This window comes from Aethalodelphis obliquidens, unplaced genomic scaffold (genome assembly GCF_003676395.1).
Source record: "Aethalodelphis obliquidens isolate GAN/ISIS:26980383/991018 unplaced genomic scaffold, ASM367639v1 scaffold2, whole genome shotgun sequence".
Taxonomy (NCBI): Eukaryota; Metazoa; Chordata; class Mammalia; order Artiodactyla; family Delphinidae; genus Aethalodelphis; species Aethalodelphis obliquidens.
The window spans coordinates 55,149,238-55,164,187 of NW_020837946.1; the positions used below are offsets into that span (position 1 = coordinate 55,149,238).

General features: G+C 39.2%; 1 protein-coding gene and 1 long non-coding RNA gene across 2 annotated transcripts in view; one reads left to right on the forward strand and one right to left on the reverse strand.

Annotated features, from left to right (window-relative positions):
- LOC113631146 (uncharacterized) overlaps window positions 1–14,950 on the reverse strand; it is an 83,506-nt gene that overhangs the window by 21,282 nt on the left and 47,274 nt on the right. The gene's annotated exons all lie outside the window — the stretch shown is intronic.
- On the forward strand, window positions 3,188–6,159 carry IFT70A (intraflagellar transport 70A). Its single transcript, XM_027127298.1, has one exon. It carries the CDS (start codon window positions 3,426–3,428, stop codon window positions 5,418–5,420), a length of 1,995 nt encoding a protein of 664 aa, XP_026983099.1. The 5' UTR covers window positions 3,188–3,425; the 3' UTR covers window positions 5,421–6,159.

Below are 14,950 nucleotides of genomic sequence, written 5' to 3' on the forward strand. Positions count from 1 at the left end.
CACAGTTGTGCCTTCTCTGGTAATTCCATTTATAAACCATGTTATTGTACTCTTCCTAACAAGTTAATTTAGGTAATAACACCACAAGCCCCCAAATATAAACTACTTGATTTTTTTTAAAGGTAAATCCAAGAAGGAAATCTAATTAAAATATTAATAAAGCTGGAACTGCCAGTGAAAGGAGAATTCATAATGAGGTTAAATGTCTTACCATCTGAGCATAAATGTTCCCAAATATTGATTTGGTATACAATTTTTCCAAAACTCTTAAAAGATTAAACAGATGATCCTAAAAGTCAATCAGTTACATTATCAATTTGACACTAATTTATTCTTTCTGCCTTCTTTATGGTAGAAGATTGGGGGGTGGGAAGGAAGAAGCAAGGGGACTGAACCACCAAACTGGCCATCCTGAAGAAAATGGCCTAGAATGAAAGGGAAGAGAAATAACAGCTGGAAAATGGTTTTGCAGAAGGTCTTTCTTTAACAAGGAAATTGACCACAGCTGTGGTTGTTGAGATGTTCATAAATTACCAATGTTTACCAACAGGAAGCAATTACATTTAGAGGATAAATAAGAAAACATAACTTCCAACTAGTTTTAAAAGAGAATGTCTAATAGATTTCACATACAAATAGAATATGGAATTTGGTCATCTCACATTTTGACAGGCAGAAACATAAGCATGTTAAGAACTTTTAGCTCCTATACATTTTGCCCGAATGGAATTCTTCTACATGGTAAACATGCCTCCCTTTATGCAGCAAAATCCACCCTGAGCCCAACACTGCTTTCCTAAAGTCTAATTCCTTTCAATAAGGCACTAAATCTTTTTATTGCAACCACAAAGTTCTTTCTTATTGCTAGAAATGGTACAATACACTAACTTTTTTGATACATGCTCCAGCTTTCCAAGATTCTGTTGGAAACAAAATGATCCTTTATGACATTTTATAATATTCCACCCCATTTACTGCTTTCCAGAATTTCTATCATTAATTAAAGGGCCTTCTTTCACCATCCCCCTCCCCAAAAAACCCTAATCTATTCCCCAACTGCCTGTCATAGACTAAATAAAAGTCAGTCTATCACAGCAGCAGGGATGGTCATGCCAATTTCACAGCGTGATTTGTGCACTCATTTTATTTTGCAAATGACCCTGCCCTCCATCTGTCTAAGCCGAATGTCCTGCTTTTTCCAAGCCAGGCCTCAGGAGCAGCAGCACATGAAATAAGGAGGAAGGCACAGAACGTCTCCCTCCTGCCCGCTTCAGCAGCCACACTCACAGACAGGTACCAGCACAAAGAGGGGAACCTCAACTGATGCCTGTAGGGATTGGAGAAATTTGGGGGACAGCAGAGATTCCTTCTATTTTGCTTACATTCCCAAGAAGTCATTTGAAGGTGAATGCTTTCATGGTGCGAATACAACTCTGAAAATCAGACTGATAGACTAAAGATATAAAAGGCAATTTCCCATTTCCGTGTTCTGTCATGTTACCTTGATTTACAATAGCACCTCACCCAAAGTATCAGGTCATACATAAGGATTTTAAAATAAATACTGAGCCTGAGTTTCCAAGAGACAAGTGTAGTCAGGCAGCCATAAAGGTAAAGATCCTCCCCCAGCCACCTACCCACTCCCCAATTACTGAGAGGCACCAGCAAGCAACCCTCAACCCACATACCTCCCTGAGTTGAAGGCCCTAAAAGAGTGCACCCAGAGATCAGGTGGAAAGAAGCCCCGGAATAGAGTTATGGTGGACCCCATCAGCTGCTTTCTCTGGGGATCTTAGGTGGGCCAGAATGCCACTCAACCCGTCTGAAATGGGTACAGTTTGTCCCTTTCTCAGTATTCATGAAGTGGAAGGTTCCTTGTCTGGTCCCACCCAGAAAGACAGACCTCTGTCAATTTCTCAGCAGGGAAGACTGAATGAGTATATAAAGTCAGTTGCTTTATGATACAAGCAATCACATGCCTGCAGAAGTCCCCTACCAGCTATACTGGGTGACTAGGAACTATACCACCCCCACTAGTTATTTCCTAACACCTGCTCACAGCTGCAAATCAGATCTGGAAGTTCAAATTTCTACTGCCCACACCAAGTTGGTTCGTTGTTTTAATGGAGGAAAAAAAGACACTAATGTTCCAGAATACAATGTGGCAGCAAACACTGGGCCTTTACAAACTCATCTATAGGAAATAAATGGAATAAGTTACAAGCAGTCACTATTTCCTACTGAAACTATCTGCTGGATATCATGACACTGCTGCTACCTAGCTGTGTGGTCTTGAGCAAATTATTTAAAACTTTCTAGTACACAGATTCCATATCTGTAATATACAGATCACACGGTGGTCATTAAGATTAGAAATAATCTTAATGTGTAAATTGTCTTAGGGCCATACATATGGTTGGTGTTGGCTCTGGAATTTATACATAGAAAAGATGTTATGCGCAGCAAAAGGACTTGCATTGAAGCCTTTAAGTATATAACAAAGACATAATTTTATTCGTACGCCGTTTATCTTAGATACTAGATAGTCCAAGGCAGATCATGGACGACCAATGGAGATGCAGGGAGATCAAGGAAGACTGGTTTCTTATTTGTAGTGAAAGTTGGAGGGCCAGGCCAATAGATATGGCCAAGATTAAACGCTAACATTTGTTCAGTAATAACTGTTTGGGGTGAAGGGGGAACACCTGGATCTAAAATTAAACGTCTCCCAATACCAGATAATATTCACAAAACCATTTACCATTGTTAATTTGTGGAAACGATAAAAATAAGAACTATTATTACCCTCTGCATTTATGTCGTAGACAGTGTGCCCTCAAGGCAGCTTAAAAAGAGAGGCTACTCTAATTCCAGGAGAATGCCAAAGAGATATTCCACCTTTTCCTTCCAATTAAAATACAAAAACAAACCGCGAAACGACGCCATTAGTATGTATTGCAAAGTGTATAAGGCTAAAAAAGCAAGGGATTTCAGACCGCAAATCTTTCTTCCCCGCGCCGGAGACAGGTGACACAGCAGGCAGCCAGCAACTCTCAATCAACCTCAACACTAAACAAAGGCAAGTGAAACCTCATCTCCCGGCAACCGAGGGTCCGTCCCGCAGAGACTACGCCTCCCAGAGTGCAGCGCGGCCACGTTCCGACGTCGGCGCCATCGGACCAGTGCATGCCGGGAAGTAGAGTTTCCGTTTTTGAATTGCCACGAGGCCTTTCATCTCTCTTGCTGGACTCACGACCTTCGCAGCCCAGAGTCTTCGAGGGCCAATACAGTAGTTTAATGATTCACCTCAGTGATTCCTTTATATTCCTTACAGAGTTTTTCCGTTGCAAAGCAATATCCGGACAGCCTTCCGTTTCCGGTTGGCATGTTGCCGTGGTAACGGACGCACAGCCGAGGAGAAGGTTATGGCGGGCCTGAGCGGTGCGCCCATCCCCGACGGGGAGTTCACCGCGGTCGTGTACCGGCTCATCCGGGATGCCCGCTACGCCGAGGCCGTGCAGCTGCTGGGCGGAGAGCTCCAGCGGAGCCCGAGAAGCCGCGCCGGCCTGTCGCTGCTGGGCTACTGTTACTACCGCCTGCAGGAGTTCGCGCTGGCCGCCGAGTGCTATGAGCAGCTGGGTCAGCTGCACCCGGAGCTGGAGCAGTACCGCCTGTACCAGGCCCAGGCCCTGTACAAGGCCTGCCTTTACCCAGAGGCCACCCGCGTCGCCTTCCTCCTCCTGGACAACCCCGCCTACCACAATCGGGTCCTCCGTCTCCAAGCCGCGATCAAGTACAGCGAGGGCGATCTGCCCGCGGCCAGGAGCCTGGTGGAGCAGCTACTGAGTGGGGAAGGAGAAGACAGTGGTGGCGAGAACGAGCTCGATGGCCAGGTCAACCTGGGCTGTTTGCTCTACAAGGAGGGACATTATGAAGCCGCGTGTTCCAAGTTCTCTGCTGCCTTGCAGGCTTCGGGCTACCGGCCTGACCTTTCCTACAACCTGGCTTTGGCCTATTACAGCAGCCGGCAGTATGCATCCGCACTGAAGCATATCGCCGACATTATTGAGCACGGCATCCGCCAGCACCCAGAGCTGGGTGTGGGCATGACCACTGAGGGCATTGATGTTCGAAGTGTTGGCAACACCTTAGTCCTTCACCAGACCGCTCTGGTGGAAGCCTTCAACCTCAAGGCCGCTATAGAATACCAACTGAGAAACTATGAGGTGGCCCAGGAAACCCTCACAGATATGCCTCCGAGAGCAGAGGAAGAGTTAGACCCTGTGACCCTGCACAACCAGGCGCTAATGAACATGGATGCCAGGCCTACAGAAGGGTTTGAGAAGCTACAGTTTTTGCTCCAACAGAATCCCTTTCCCCCAGAGACCTTTGGCAACCTGTTGCTGCTCTACTGTAAATATGAGTATTTTGACCTGGCAGCAGATGTCCTGGCAGAGAATGCCCATTTGACTTACAAGTTCCTCACACCCTATCTCTATGACTTCTTGGATGCCACGATCACTTGCCAGACAGCTCCTGAAGAGGCTTTTGTTAAGCTTGATGGGCTAGCAGGGATGCTGACTGAACAGCTCCGGAGACTCACCAAACAAGTACAGGAAGCAAGACACAACAGAGATGATGAAGCTGTCAAAAAGGCAGTGAATGAATATGATGACACCCTTGAGAAGTATATTCCCGTGCTGATGGCCCAGGCCAAAATCTACTGGGACCTTGAAAATTATCGAATGGTGGAAAAGATCTTCCGCAAATCTGTGGAATTCTGTAATGATCATGATGTGTGGAAGCTGAATGTGGCTCATGTTCTGTTCATGCAGGAAAACAAATACACAGAAGCCATAGGTTTTTATGAGCCCATAGTCAAGAAGCATTATGACAACATCCTGAATGTCAGTGCTATTGTGCTGGCTAACCTGTGTGTTTCATATATTATGACAAGTCAAAACGAAGAAGCCGAGGAGTTGATGAGGAAGATTGAAAAGGAGGAAGAGCAGCTCTCCTATGAGGACCCAGATAAGAAAATCTACCATCTCTGCATTGTGAATTTGGTGATAGGGACGCTCTATTGTGCCAAAGGAAATTATGACTTTGGTATTTCTCGGGTTATCAAAAGCTTGGAACCTTATAATAAAAAACTGGGAACTGATACCTGGTATTACGCCAAAAGATGCTTCCTGTCATTACTAGAAAACATGTCAAAACACATGATTGTGCTTCGTGACAGTGTTATTCAAGAATGTGTCCAGTTTCTAGAACACTGTGAACTTTACGGCAGGAACATACCTGCTGTTATTGAACAACCCCTGGAAGAAGAAAGAATGCATATCGGAAAGAATACAGTCACTTATGAATCCAGACAACTAAAAGCTTTGATTTATGAGATTATAGGTTGGAATATGTAGTAATGTCTAATAATGGCTTTTATCAAAATGGCTCTGTTAACTATACATATTTGCAACTCTTTTATCTGTGTTTGTCCTTTGGCATCTTCACATTTGTGATACGTTGAAATTTGTACACTTTAAAATTATAATTAAAATAATTTTGATGTATCTTTTGAGAAACCTCACAAAAGAATTATAATGAAAAGAACTTGAACCCTAGAAGGATTTATGAAAAATTCAAAAATGAATGGGGAAGTGTGTCTAATAGTATTTGTAATGCCTATGTTCTCTCTCCATTGTATCTTTTGTGTTTTGCTATATCCTGAAAAAATCCTGCATGAGAAGATTATATCATCCAGAGACCAGGCACTATCAAATCCAGAACTCAGTTAATGTATAGAACATCTGGACATTAGTAATAGGGTTTCACATTATACTTCAACAATTTACCCTTAAGTAACACTAATTAGTAATGCATACATTTTGCATAGATTTTAGTATGTCTTGGCAGAATTTTCCAATACAATTGTAATGCTTTATCTAACAAGAATTCCTTATGTTCTAAATTTTTTTTTTAATCTGTAAGATTCAGTAGGAAATCTTGTGCCATAGTAAAACTATGGTGCTATGGTGTGGAGACAATAAACAATTGACAAATTTCTATGGTTTTCTTGTGTCCATTTGTGAATAATTTGAATATATAATCTTACTCTTTGCATAATTGATCTTTAACAGTGATTAATAACAAGTACCCTTAGAACTTGGTTCTTAGTTCTTGTTTCTACTTAAGACACATTAATACTGGACTTTGTTTTTATGTTGTAGCTTTTTGGAAAAGGAAAAATATTCTATGCTATTCCAATGACCCTATCAAACTCTCCTACTCATACCATAGAATGGTATCAATGGATTCTGAAAACTTATCTGTTAGACTCATAATGTCAGTTTCATAGTCAAAACTCAATAGTGTTTGGGGGTTCTCACTGTGAACCCCACTCATTCTGCATAGACATTTAATTTTCTGTAAGCTACAAGAGATTTACTGTTTGTTTCCCCAACCCCTTACACCTTTGCTCTTCATAAAAGTAACTGCCATGCTCACTTGATCTGGTTTAGAAAAAGTCAAAAGCATTAGGTTGAATCATATGAAATTGCTGATTTTGAAAGTTTTCAGCCTATAAAAATAGCAATTCCCATGGATCAACCTAATAGCTCTTGATGAACAGTAGGAATTCCTGCTATAATAATTTTCTTTTTCTTTCACAGAGGAAACAGCTAGATAGGTGCCCAGATAAAGCATGCTGAGAATAATTCTTCTGTAGCATGACATCTTTGGGTACTGAAATTCTATTGTAATCTGTGTGAGAATTTGGCTCATAGTGACTTCTACTGCATGGGCTGGAATTTATGTCATCCTCTAGCCTGTTATCCGAGCTGGTACCATTTATCTAGTTGATGGTGATGGTCTCATATTTGGAAGGAAACTCTGAAGGCATTATTAAATGAATTAATATGCTGTACACTGGAGGAAATTTTCCATTTGCTTAAGAAGTATAGAAAACATACAGTGTCCTCACTCAAGTAAAGGACTCCTTTCCAAACCTAGTGGTTCCTTCTATTACAAATTAACTTCTGGAGCATGTAAAGAAATAAATATTTTACAGTTTTGGTTTTCCTGTTGGCATGTTAACTGGGATGCACACTCAACACACCTGCTGTTACTGAACAACCCCTGGGAGAAGAAAGAATGCATATTGGAAAGAATACAGTCACAGTTGAATCCAGACAGTTAAAAGCTTTGATTCATGAGATTATAGGTTGGAATATGTAGTAATGTCTGATAATGGCTTTTACTAAATAGCTTCGTTACTCCCATTTCACACATTTAAAAAATCTGTATTTATCCTTGACAACTTTACAGTTGTTACATTTGAACTCTGTACACTTAAAATTATAATAACAAATATTATTTGATGAACTTTTCCATTTTTTTAAGAAGAGTAGGGAGCATGCAGTATGAGCTAAATCACTTTTGCATTCTCTCTGCCAGTAACAGTCACCAGGTCTTGCCCCCAAGCAACAATTGCTAGAGTGACATCTTTGTATAAGCAAGTAACCGTAAATAGCAGTTTCTATTCTACTTTAGGCTGTAGAAAAGGGTGTGGCATGAGCCAAAGAACTGCTAAAGTGGGTATGTTTGCATTCATCTGGTGACCAATATGTAATGGTCCATGGCTGGACCATTTCTCAAGCAGCAAATAAATATAGGTGCATTGCGCCATCTCAGGACAGACCGTGCTGTCCGATAAGACCAATTCTCACTTTAATTTTTGCCTCCACTTCATTTTTTAGTCCTTCAACTTTCTGGGTCTCAGCAAAGTTGAGTTCGGACCCTGGCCTAAGCTCTTTTAGAAGTATTGAATGAGAATTGGTTTTTTTCAGGTATGAAGTTTGGTCCATGACTTCATTTTTCTTCTATAATTTGGTTGCTTGGTTGGTCTTAAGTTTTATAATCAAAATTTCCCTTCATATTCCACTTTTTATTTTCCAGAATTGTTGTGCCTCCTTGTGAATACTAACAAATATCAAGTGTGGACACTTTGTGATGTGTTCAGTATAGGTGAAAATGAGCACCAAACTGATAATGAAAAGACTAAGGTATGAGTTCCAGACTTTCCAAAATTAAGTTTTAGGACTTAAGAAATTCATTTACCCCTTGAGATCCCAATCATTCGAACTACTAGATGCTCTTCACAGTTACTTCTGGCTATAACATCTGATTCTGTATAAGTCATATAGAAGAAAGTTGCCTTCTTTTACGACCTGAATATATAAACAAGTCACTAAGGAACACAATATATATTTGTATTATAAATGAATGTTTTATGGTATTTTGACTTATGACAGTAAACGTTAACCCCTCAGGTAGATGTTTGTTGTTATTGTTGGATGCTATAACATTTTGACTACTACTAAGAAATTTGCATTTTTGTCTTTTTGTTCACTTGGAGATTTGCTTACAGCTCTAGCTATGAATGTACTGTAAGGCAGTCCTCGTTCTCTGCTATGGTTGTGCATAAATCAAGAATTTTGTAAATATTTAGAAATTAATTCTCTTAACTTCCCTCTTTTAGTTTATCTACTAATGTCTATTTGTTGGGGATGGGGAGATGTGATTTTAATTCTTCCCCAAGATGATATACCAAAAATGATACATAAATGATATATACTCCAGGAGTTTTATTAACAGGCTATTATAATATGCATTTTTAAAATCAATTATTCTTGAAATAATTAGAGTCTCTCCTACCCCTGGAGGCCTCCAACTGCTGGTTTGCCAGAAATCTGGAAAGAGAGGAACACTGAGGTGAAGATGAAACGGAGCTTTAGCTATGTGATTTACTTCACAACCCACCTTGGATCCCCTTCATGTCCAAATCTCAGTAGTTAATCAAAGGTCTGCTGCCATTAACAGAACAGCAGTAATGGATAACAGATGCCAGAGCTACTTCTGTAAATAACTCATTCAATCAAGTCATCAGTCCTCACACCCTTGTTTTATTTAATACAAGGAGGTCATGCAGACTTTCCAAAAGGACAAAGCCACAATGAGCAGGAGGACAATTTCCAGTTTATATAGCTTTTTTTGGAGCGGTTTCTTTTTTTGCCTTCAAAAGGTCTATTTAGGAGGTAGTAGTGTTTACTGCTACAGAATGTATCACAAGATAAGAAATGAAAAATCTCTCTCCCTTACCACACCCCACCTTTCCTTTTTCTTTTTATCTTTTATTTTCTCCCTTTTGTCAATTACAGGGACACTTTTCTGATAGCTGGCGGTTGAAACCACAAGCTGGTATAAAATATGCATACCAACGTTTTAGCGATAAGTGTCAGGTAAGCTAGCACTATGATTATCAAGGTGACTTTAGAAACCATTTAACCATGCATCTTTGCAAATTGAAATCACATTTATCAATAAAAAGTGACTCTCAAATTAGTAAAGCCAGAAGAAAATTTTGAAAGGAATCACCTAAAACACTGGATCTGTATATTTTGTAGAACACAGTGAGCTTTATTTGTATCCTTGCAGTAATTCCTATACTTTCTTTTTTTGTGTGTGTGGTACACGGGCCTCTCAATGTCGTGGCCTCTCCGGTGGCGGAGCACAGGCTCCGGACGCCCAGCCTCTCTGCGGCATGTGGGATATTCCCGGACCAGGGCACGAACCCGTGTCCCCTGCATTGGCAGGCAGACTCTCAACCACTGCGCCACCAGGGAAGCCCCCTATACTTTCTTTTAAACTCTCTTTGACCTCAACAGAAAAACAGTGACTGAAAAAGATGTACAATATTTTTATTATTTAAAATGTTCCATGACATTGGGAATTAATTATACTCTGAACTCTAGTGTATACTTGCTTTTCTGCATCCATAATCATACTTATATTGAATATTTTTTATATCATGTATAATGTGGTCTTGTTTTAATATTGTCTTGGTAGGAGGCTGTGTGTGGGCAGTTTGAGATTATTTTATACCTGAATCCCCCTATTAATTGAGGTTCTTTTGGCTGTTTAATTAAATCACCTCCCTTGGATTTGGGCCAAGATTAATCCATCACATACTGAAATCTTGTCTACAACAAAATATGTACATAATAGAAAAGGAATTGCCTTCATAGGGAAAAAATATTAGAAAATAGAGTTCTATACATATTTCTATCATGAAAAATAAGCATTTGTTAAAGTAGGACCAGACAATAACTTGATTGTGAATATTATTAGGTGAACATGTACACTGAGTCCAAGTCCTTGTCCAAAAGTGAAATTTGCACATATTTGTGAAAGTAAGCACATCACTGTCAATGACTGGATACCTCAGTTCAAAAGAGCAAATGGCTAAAATTGCACTGTGCTAACAGGACCCAAGTAAGCTATGTGAGCAAGCATTTATTGCTATTATTATTTTGTTTCCAGTTATTTTATTACAAGAGGCAAATGCATAAGATAAAAGACACATGACTTAAAGTTTCACCAGCACTCACGGCAACTGCTCTAAAAAGTATGTCCACAGAGCGTCCACAGACTCTAGAAAAGCTTGTCAAGACTCACCAGGAAATTACTGACTGGTTAGTACTTCTGTCTCTGCTGCATATGGTGAGAGGCTATTCTGGGAAGACTCAACCTCTTGGTCCCAGTTATTCCAAATTTTCCAAAGCCATCTCCTATAATTTATGCACTTCATATATGGAAAGGAGAATATATACTTTGGAGACTGGAAGACATTTAGTTCCTCTTTAAGTCAGGAAATACAGTGTATATATCTCAAGATATGGTCACACCCTAACACTGTAAAGCAAAAGCTTCAGGAATCAAATCATAACAGAAACACATTATTTTTCACAGAACTAAAACAAAAAATTTTTAATTTATATGGAAACACAAAAGACCCCGAATAGCCAAAGCAATCCTGAGAAAGAAAAACAGAGCTGGAGGAATCAGACTCGCTGACTTCAGGCTATACTACAAAGCTACAGTAATCAAACAGTATGGTACTGGCACAAAACCAGAAATATAGATAAATGGAACAGGATAAAAAGCCCAGAAATAAACCCATACACCTATGGTCAATTAATCTACGACAAAGGAGGCAAGACTATAAAATGGAGAAAAGACAGTCTCTTCAATAAGTGGTGCTGGGAAAACTGGACAGCTACATATAAAAAAATGAAACTAGAACATTCTCTAACACCATACATAAAAATAAACTCAAAATGGATCATAGACCTAAATGTAAGGCTGGACACTATAAAACTCTTAGAGTGAAACATAGGCAGAACACTCTTTTACATAAATCGCAGCAATATCTTTTTTGATCCACCTCTTACAGTAACGAAGATAAAAACAAAAATAAACAAATGGGACCTAATTAAACTTAAAAGCTTCTGCACAGTAAAGGAAACCATAAACAAAATGAAAAGACAACCTACAGAATGGGAGAAAATATTTGCAAACAAAGTGACCAGCAACGGATTAATCTCTGAACAGCTCATGCAGTTCTATGTCAAAAAAGAAAACCCAATCCAAAAATGGGCAGAAAATCTGAATAGACATTTCTCCAAAAGAGACATACAGATTGGCCAAAAAGCACATGAAAAGATGCTCAACCTTGCTAATTATCAGAGCAATGCAAATCAAAACTACCATGAGGTATCAACTCACACCGATCAGAATGGCCATCATCAGAAAGTCTACAAACAATAAATGCTTGAGAGGGTGTGGAGAAAAGGGAACCCTCCTACACTGTTGGTGGGAATGTAAATTTGTACAACCACTATGGAGAACAGTATGGAGGTTCCTTAAAAAACTAAAAATAGAACTACCATATGATCCAGCAATCCCACTCCTGGGCATATATCCAGAGAAAACCATAATCTAAAAAGATACATACATCCCAATGTTCACTGTAGCATTATTTACAATAGCCAAGACATGGAAGCAACCTAAATGTCCATCAACAGAGGACTGGATAAAGATGATGTGGTACATATATACAATGGAATATTACTCAGCCATAAAAAAGAATGAAATAATGCCACTTGCAGCAACATGGATGGACCTAGAGATTATCATACTAAGTGAAGTAAGTCAGACAGAGAAAGACAAGTATCATATGATATCACTCATATGTGGAATCTAATTTTAAAACGATACCAATGAACTTATTCACAAAACAGAAACAGACCTACAGATATCGAAAACAAACTTATGGTTACCAAAGGGGAAACGTGGTGTGTGTGTGGCGGGGGGTGGTTTATAAATCAGGAGCTTGGGATGAACATACACACACTACTATATATAAGATAGATAAGCAACAAGGACCTGCTGTATAGCACAGGGAACTCTACTCAATATTCTGTGACAATCTATACGGGAAAATAATCTAAAAAAGAATGAATATATGTTTATGTATAACTGAATCACTTTGCTGTACACCTGACACTAACGCAACATTGTAAATCAACTATACTCCAATTTAAAAAAAACCACATTGCTAAAAAGAATTCTGTTACGAGGAAATACCTGATACCTACATATGCCAATGAATGCCATTGTTTTGTGCGTTTACAAGAAAAAGTAGTTAGTAGAGCATTTTTGTTTCCAGGTCTTTTGTTTTCGTACTGATTCATTACATATAAACTGTTTCAACAGAATGCCAAAGAATGGTCATGAGCTACACATGATCTGACCAAGATGTTGAGAGTAGTTATTAGCCCCTTTCAGAAACTAAGGAGACTTTCTGACAATGTATATGAGATTTATAATGAAATGACTGGCAAAACTGTAAAATTATTCTGGAAATAATAGTGTGGACTATAAAATGGAAAACCATAAATGCATTCTTCTGCAGTATTTGTAAATATGACTTAAATAGATTCTTTAAGTTACAAGTTGGGTATTATGATAAACATTTGGAATGCATCTGCAACAATGAGCCCGGGGCTTGGACTAGCTCACCTCTTGAATCAGAAACCTGAGGTTCACAGACATTAATACGACTTGCCCCAGAGCAAATAGTAGCCAAGCCAGAATCAGAATCCAGGGCTTCTGGCTCAGCTCCTGTGCTCTTTCCACTAGACCTCATTCACTCCTTAGATTTTTTTTTTCCAAATTATTCTGACCCTATAAAATGCTAAGCATTTCGTTTTCCAGAGCCACGACTTTTACTACGTTCATTGCTGCTGATTATTTAATATCATAACCATTCTTATAAATGGTTTTGATTAGCTTTGGATGCATCTAATTTGTTCTCCTAAAATGGACCACATTCATCAGGTCTCCCTATAAATATGAATTCCTCCAAACTTGACTCCAATCCCATGTGTGGATTTCTATATTAACATTTTAAAATTTACATTGCAAATACAATAAAATTTAATGGTTATGGTGGTTTATAATCCAATATCCATTCCCTACCCCTATTCTACCCCCACCTCCAGAAGTTTGGTCTAAATTTATGGTTCTCAAATGCTTAGCTATACATTAGAAATCACCTTTTAAAACTCTCAATGCCCCAGGTTGCATCCCAGGATCTCTGAGAATGGGACCCAGATATCAGTATTTTTCTCAACTTTCAAAATGCAGCCAAGGTTGAGAACCACTGATCTAAGGCCATTGTTGCAACTCCCCTTTTCGTGATTGATTTAGAAATAACCATGTGAACCAATCTTTTCCAAGGCATGGGAAGTCTCTTGAAGGGTTGCTGAGAAAGTTTCCTTCATCTCCTAAAAAAACAAAAAGGATGTAAGAAGGACTCTTTCTCTGTGTATTGTTGATCTGAATCTGCTGCCGCCATCTTACGACCATGACAGAAACCAGTCTAAGGGTGAAAGTGACTTTGAAGATATCAAAGAAAAAGAAAGAACTTGAGTCTTTGATGACATCTTTAAGCCATTGTAATAGCTATCCTAGAGCCTGACCTACTTCTGGGTCTCCTTCAAAATGGAAAAAAAAATAAATTATCTTATTGTTTAAACCTATTTGAGCCAGATTTCTCTGTTACTTGTGTCTAAAAGCACACAGACCACACTCATCATATTTAGGTCATACATTTTGAGTGTTGTCCAGGAGGCGATGAATTTTTATGCAAATCCCTGTTAGTCACCCAGTCTTCCTTGAGATCCAGTGCCACTCCTTATGTACCAGTGAACAGGACAAAGTTAGTTGACCTTTGTAAAGACATTGCCTGAAACCTCGACTTCATTAGTATTAACTGCTCATCCAGCCTTTTGAAATTGCAGTGGCTACTCGTGAAAGTGGGTGTGCCTTCATATTCTCGGGTGAACGTTCACTTATGTACAAGTATATGAGAATTGTTTTGCCCCACCCAAATGAACTGCCTTAAGTCTAAGGCTTGCTCACTGCTTTTTGGCAAAATCATAAGATAAACACGAATGTGTATAGTGACTCATCCAGAAAACATATTCCTCAATTTCAGAATTTCCTCCACATTCATGTAAGACTGTTTCAGTAAAAGCGCAATAATAATAGAAGAATAAAGATGAAAATGGAAACAACAGCAGTATTTATTCATGAACAGTAAACCTACGTGTTAAACTGAGGCAACCTCATCTTTTCTCCGGTGAGAAATGCTAATCTATGTACTGCAGTATTTCAGCTTTGGCCCTTTCCAGTCATAAACCTGGTTATAGGAATAACTTCATGAAAAATAAATACTTTAGTTCTTGATAATCCCCACCAGCTCTGCATTCCACCCATCAGGCCCAACTTATTCTGAGCTGTTGGCTTATACCAGTTCTGTATAAGAAAGATGAAAAAAATTCAAATTCAAACCGGATAGTCCCTATCACATCCGGGGATTGGGACAGTTGATTTATTCATACAATCTCTTTAAACATCTACCAGGAGAGGTTCTAAGACAGAATTTATTGCCTCCGCCTGCCATCCTTGGGCCCACAAAAAGCAAAGCAAAATCCTTCTATGAAATCTGAAACTCCAGTCACTGATTTCCTCCTGGCTGATGTCATTT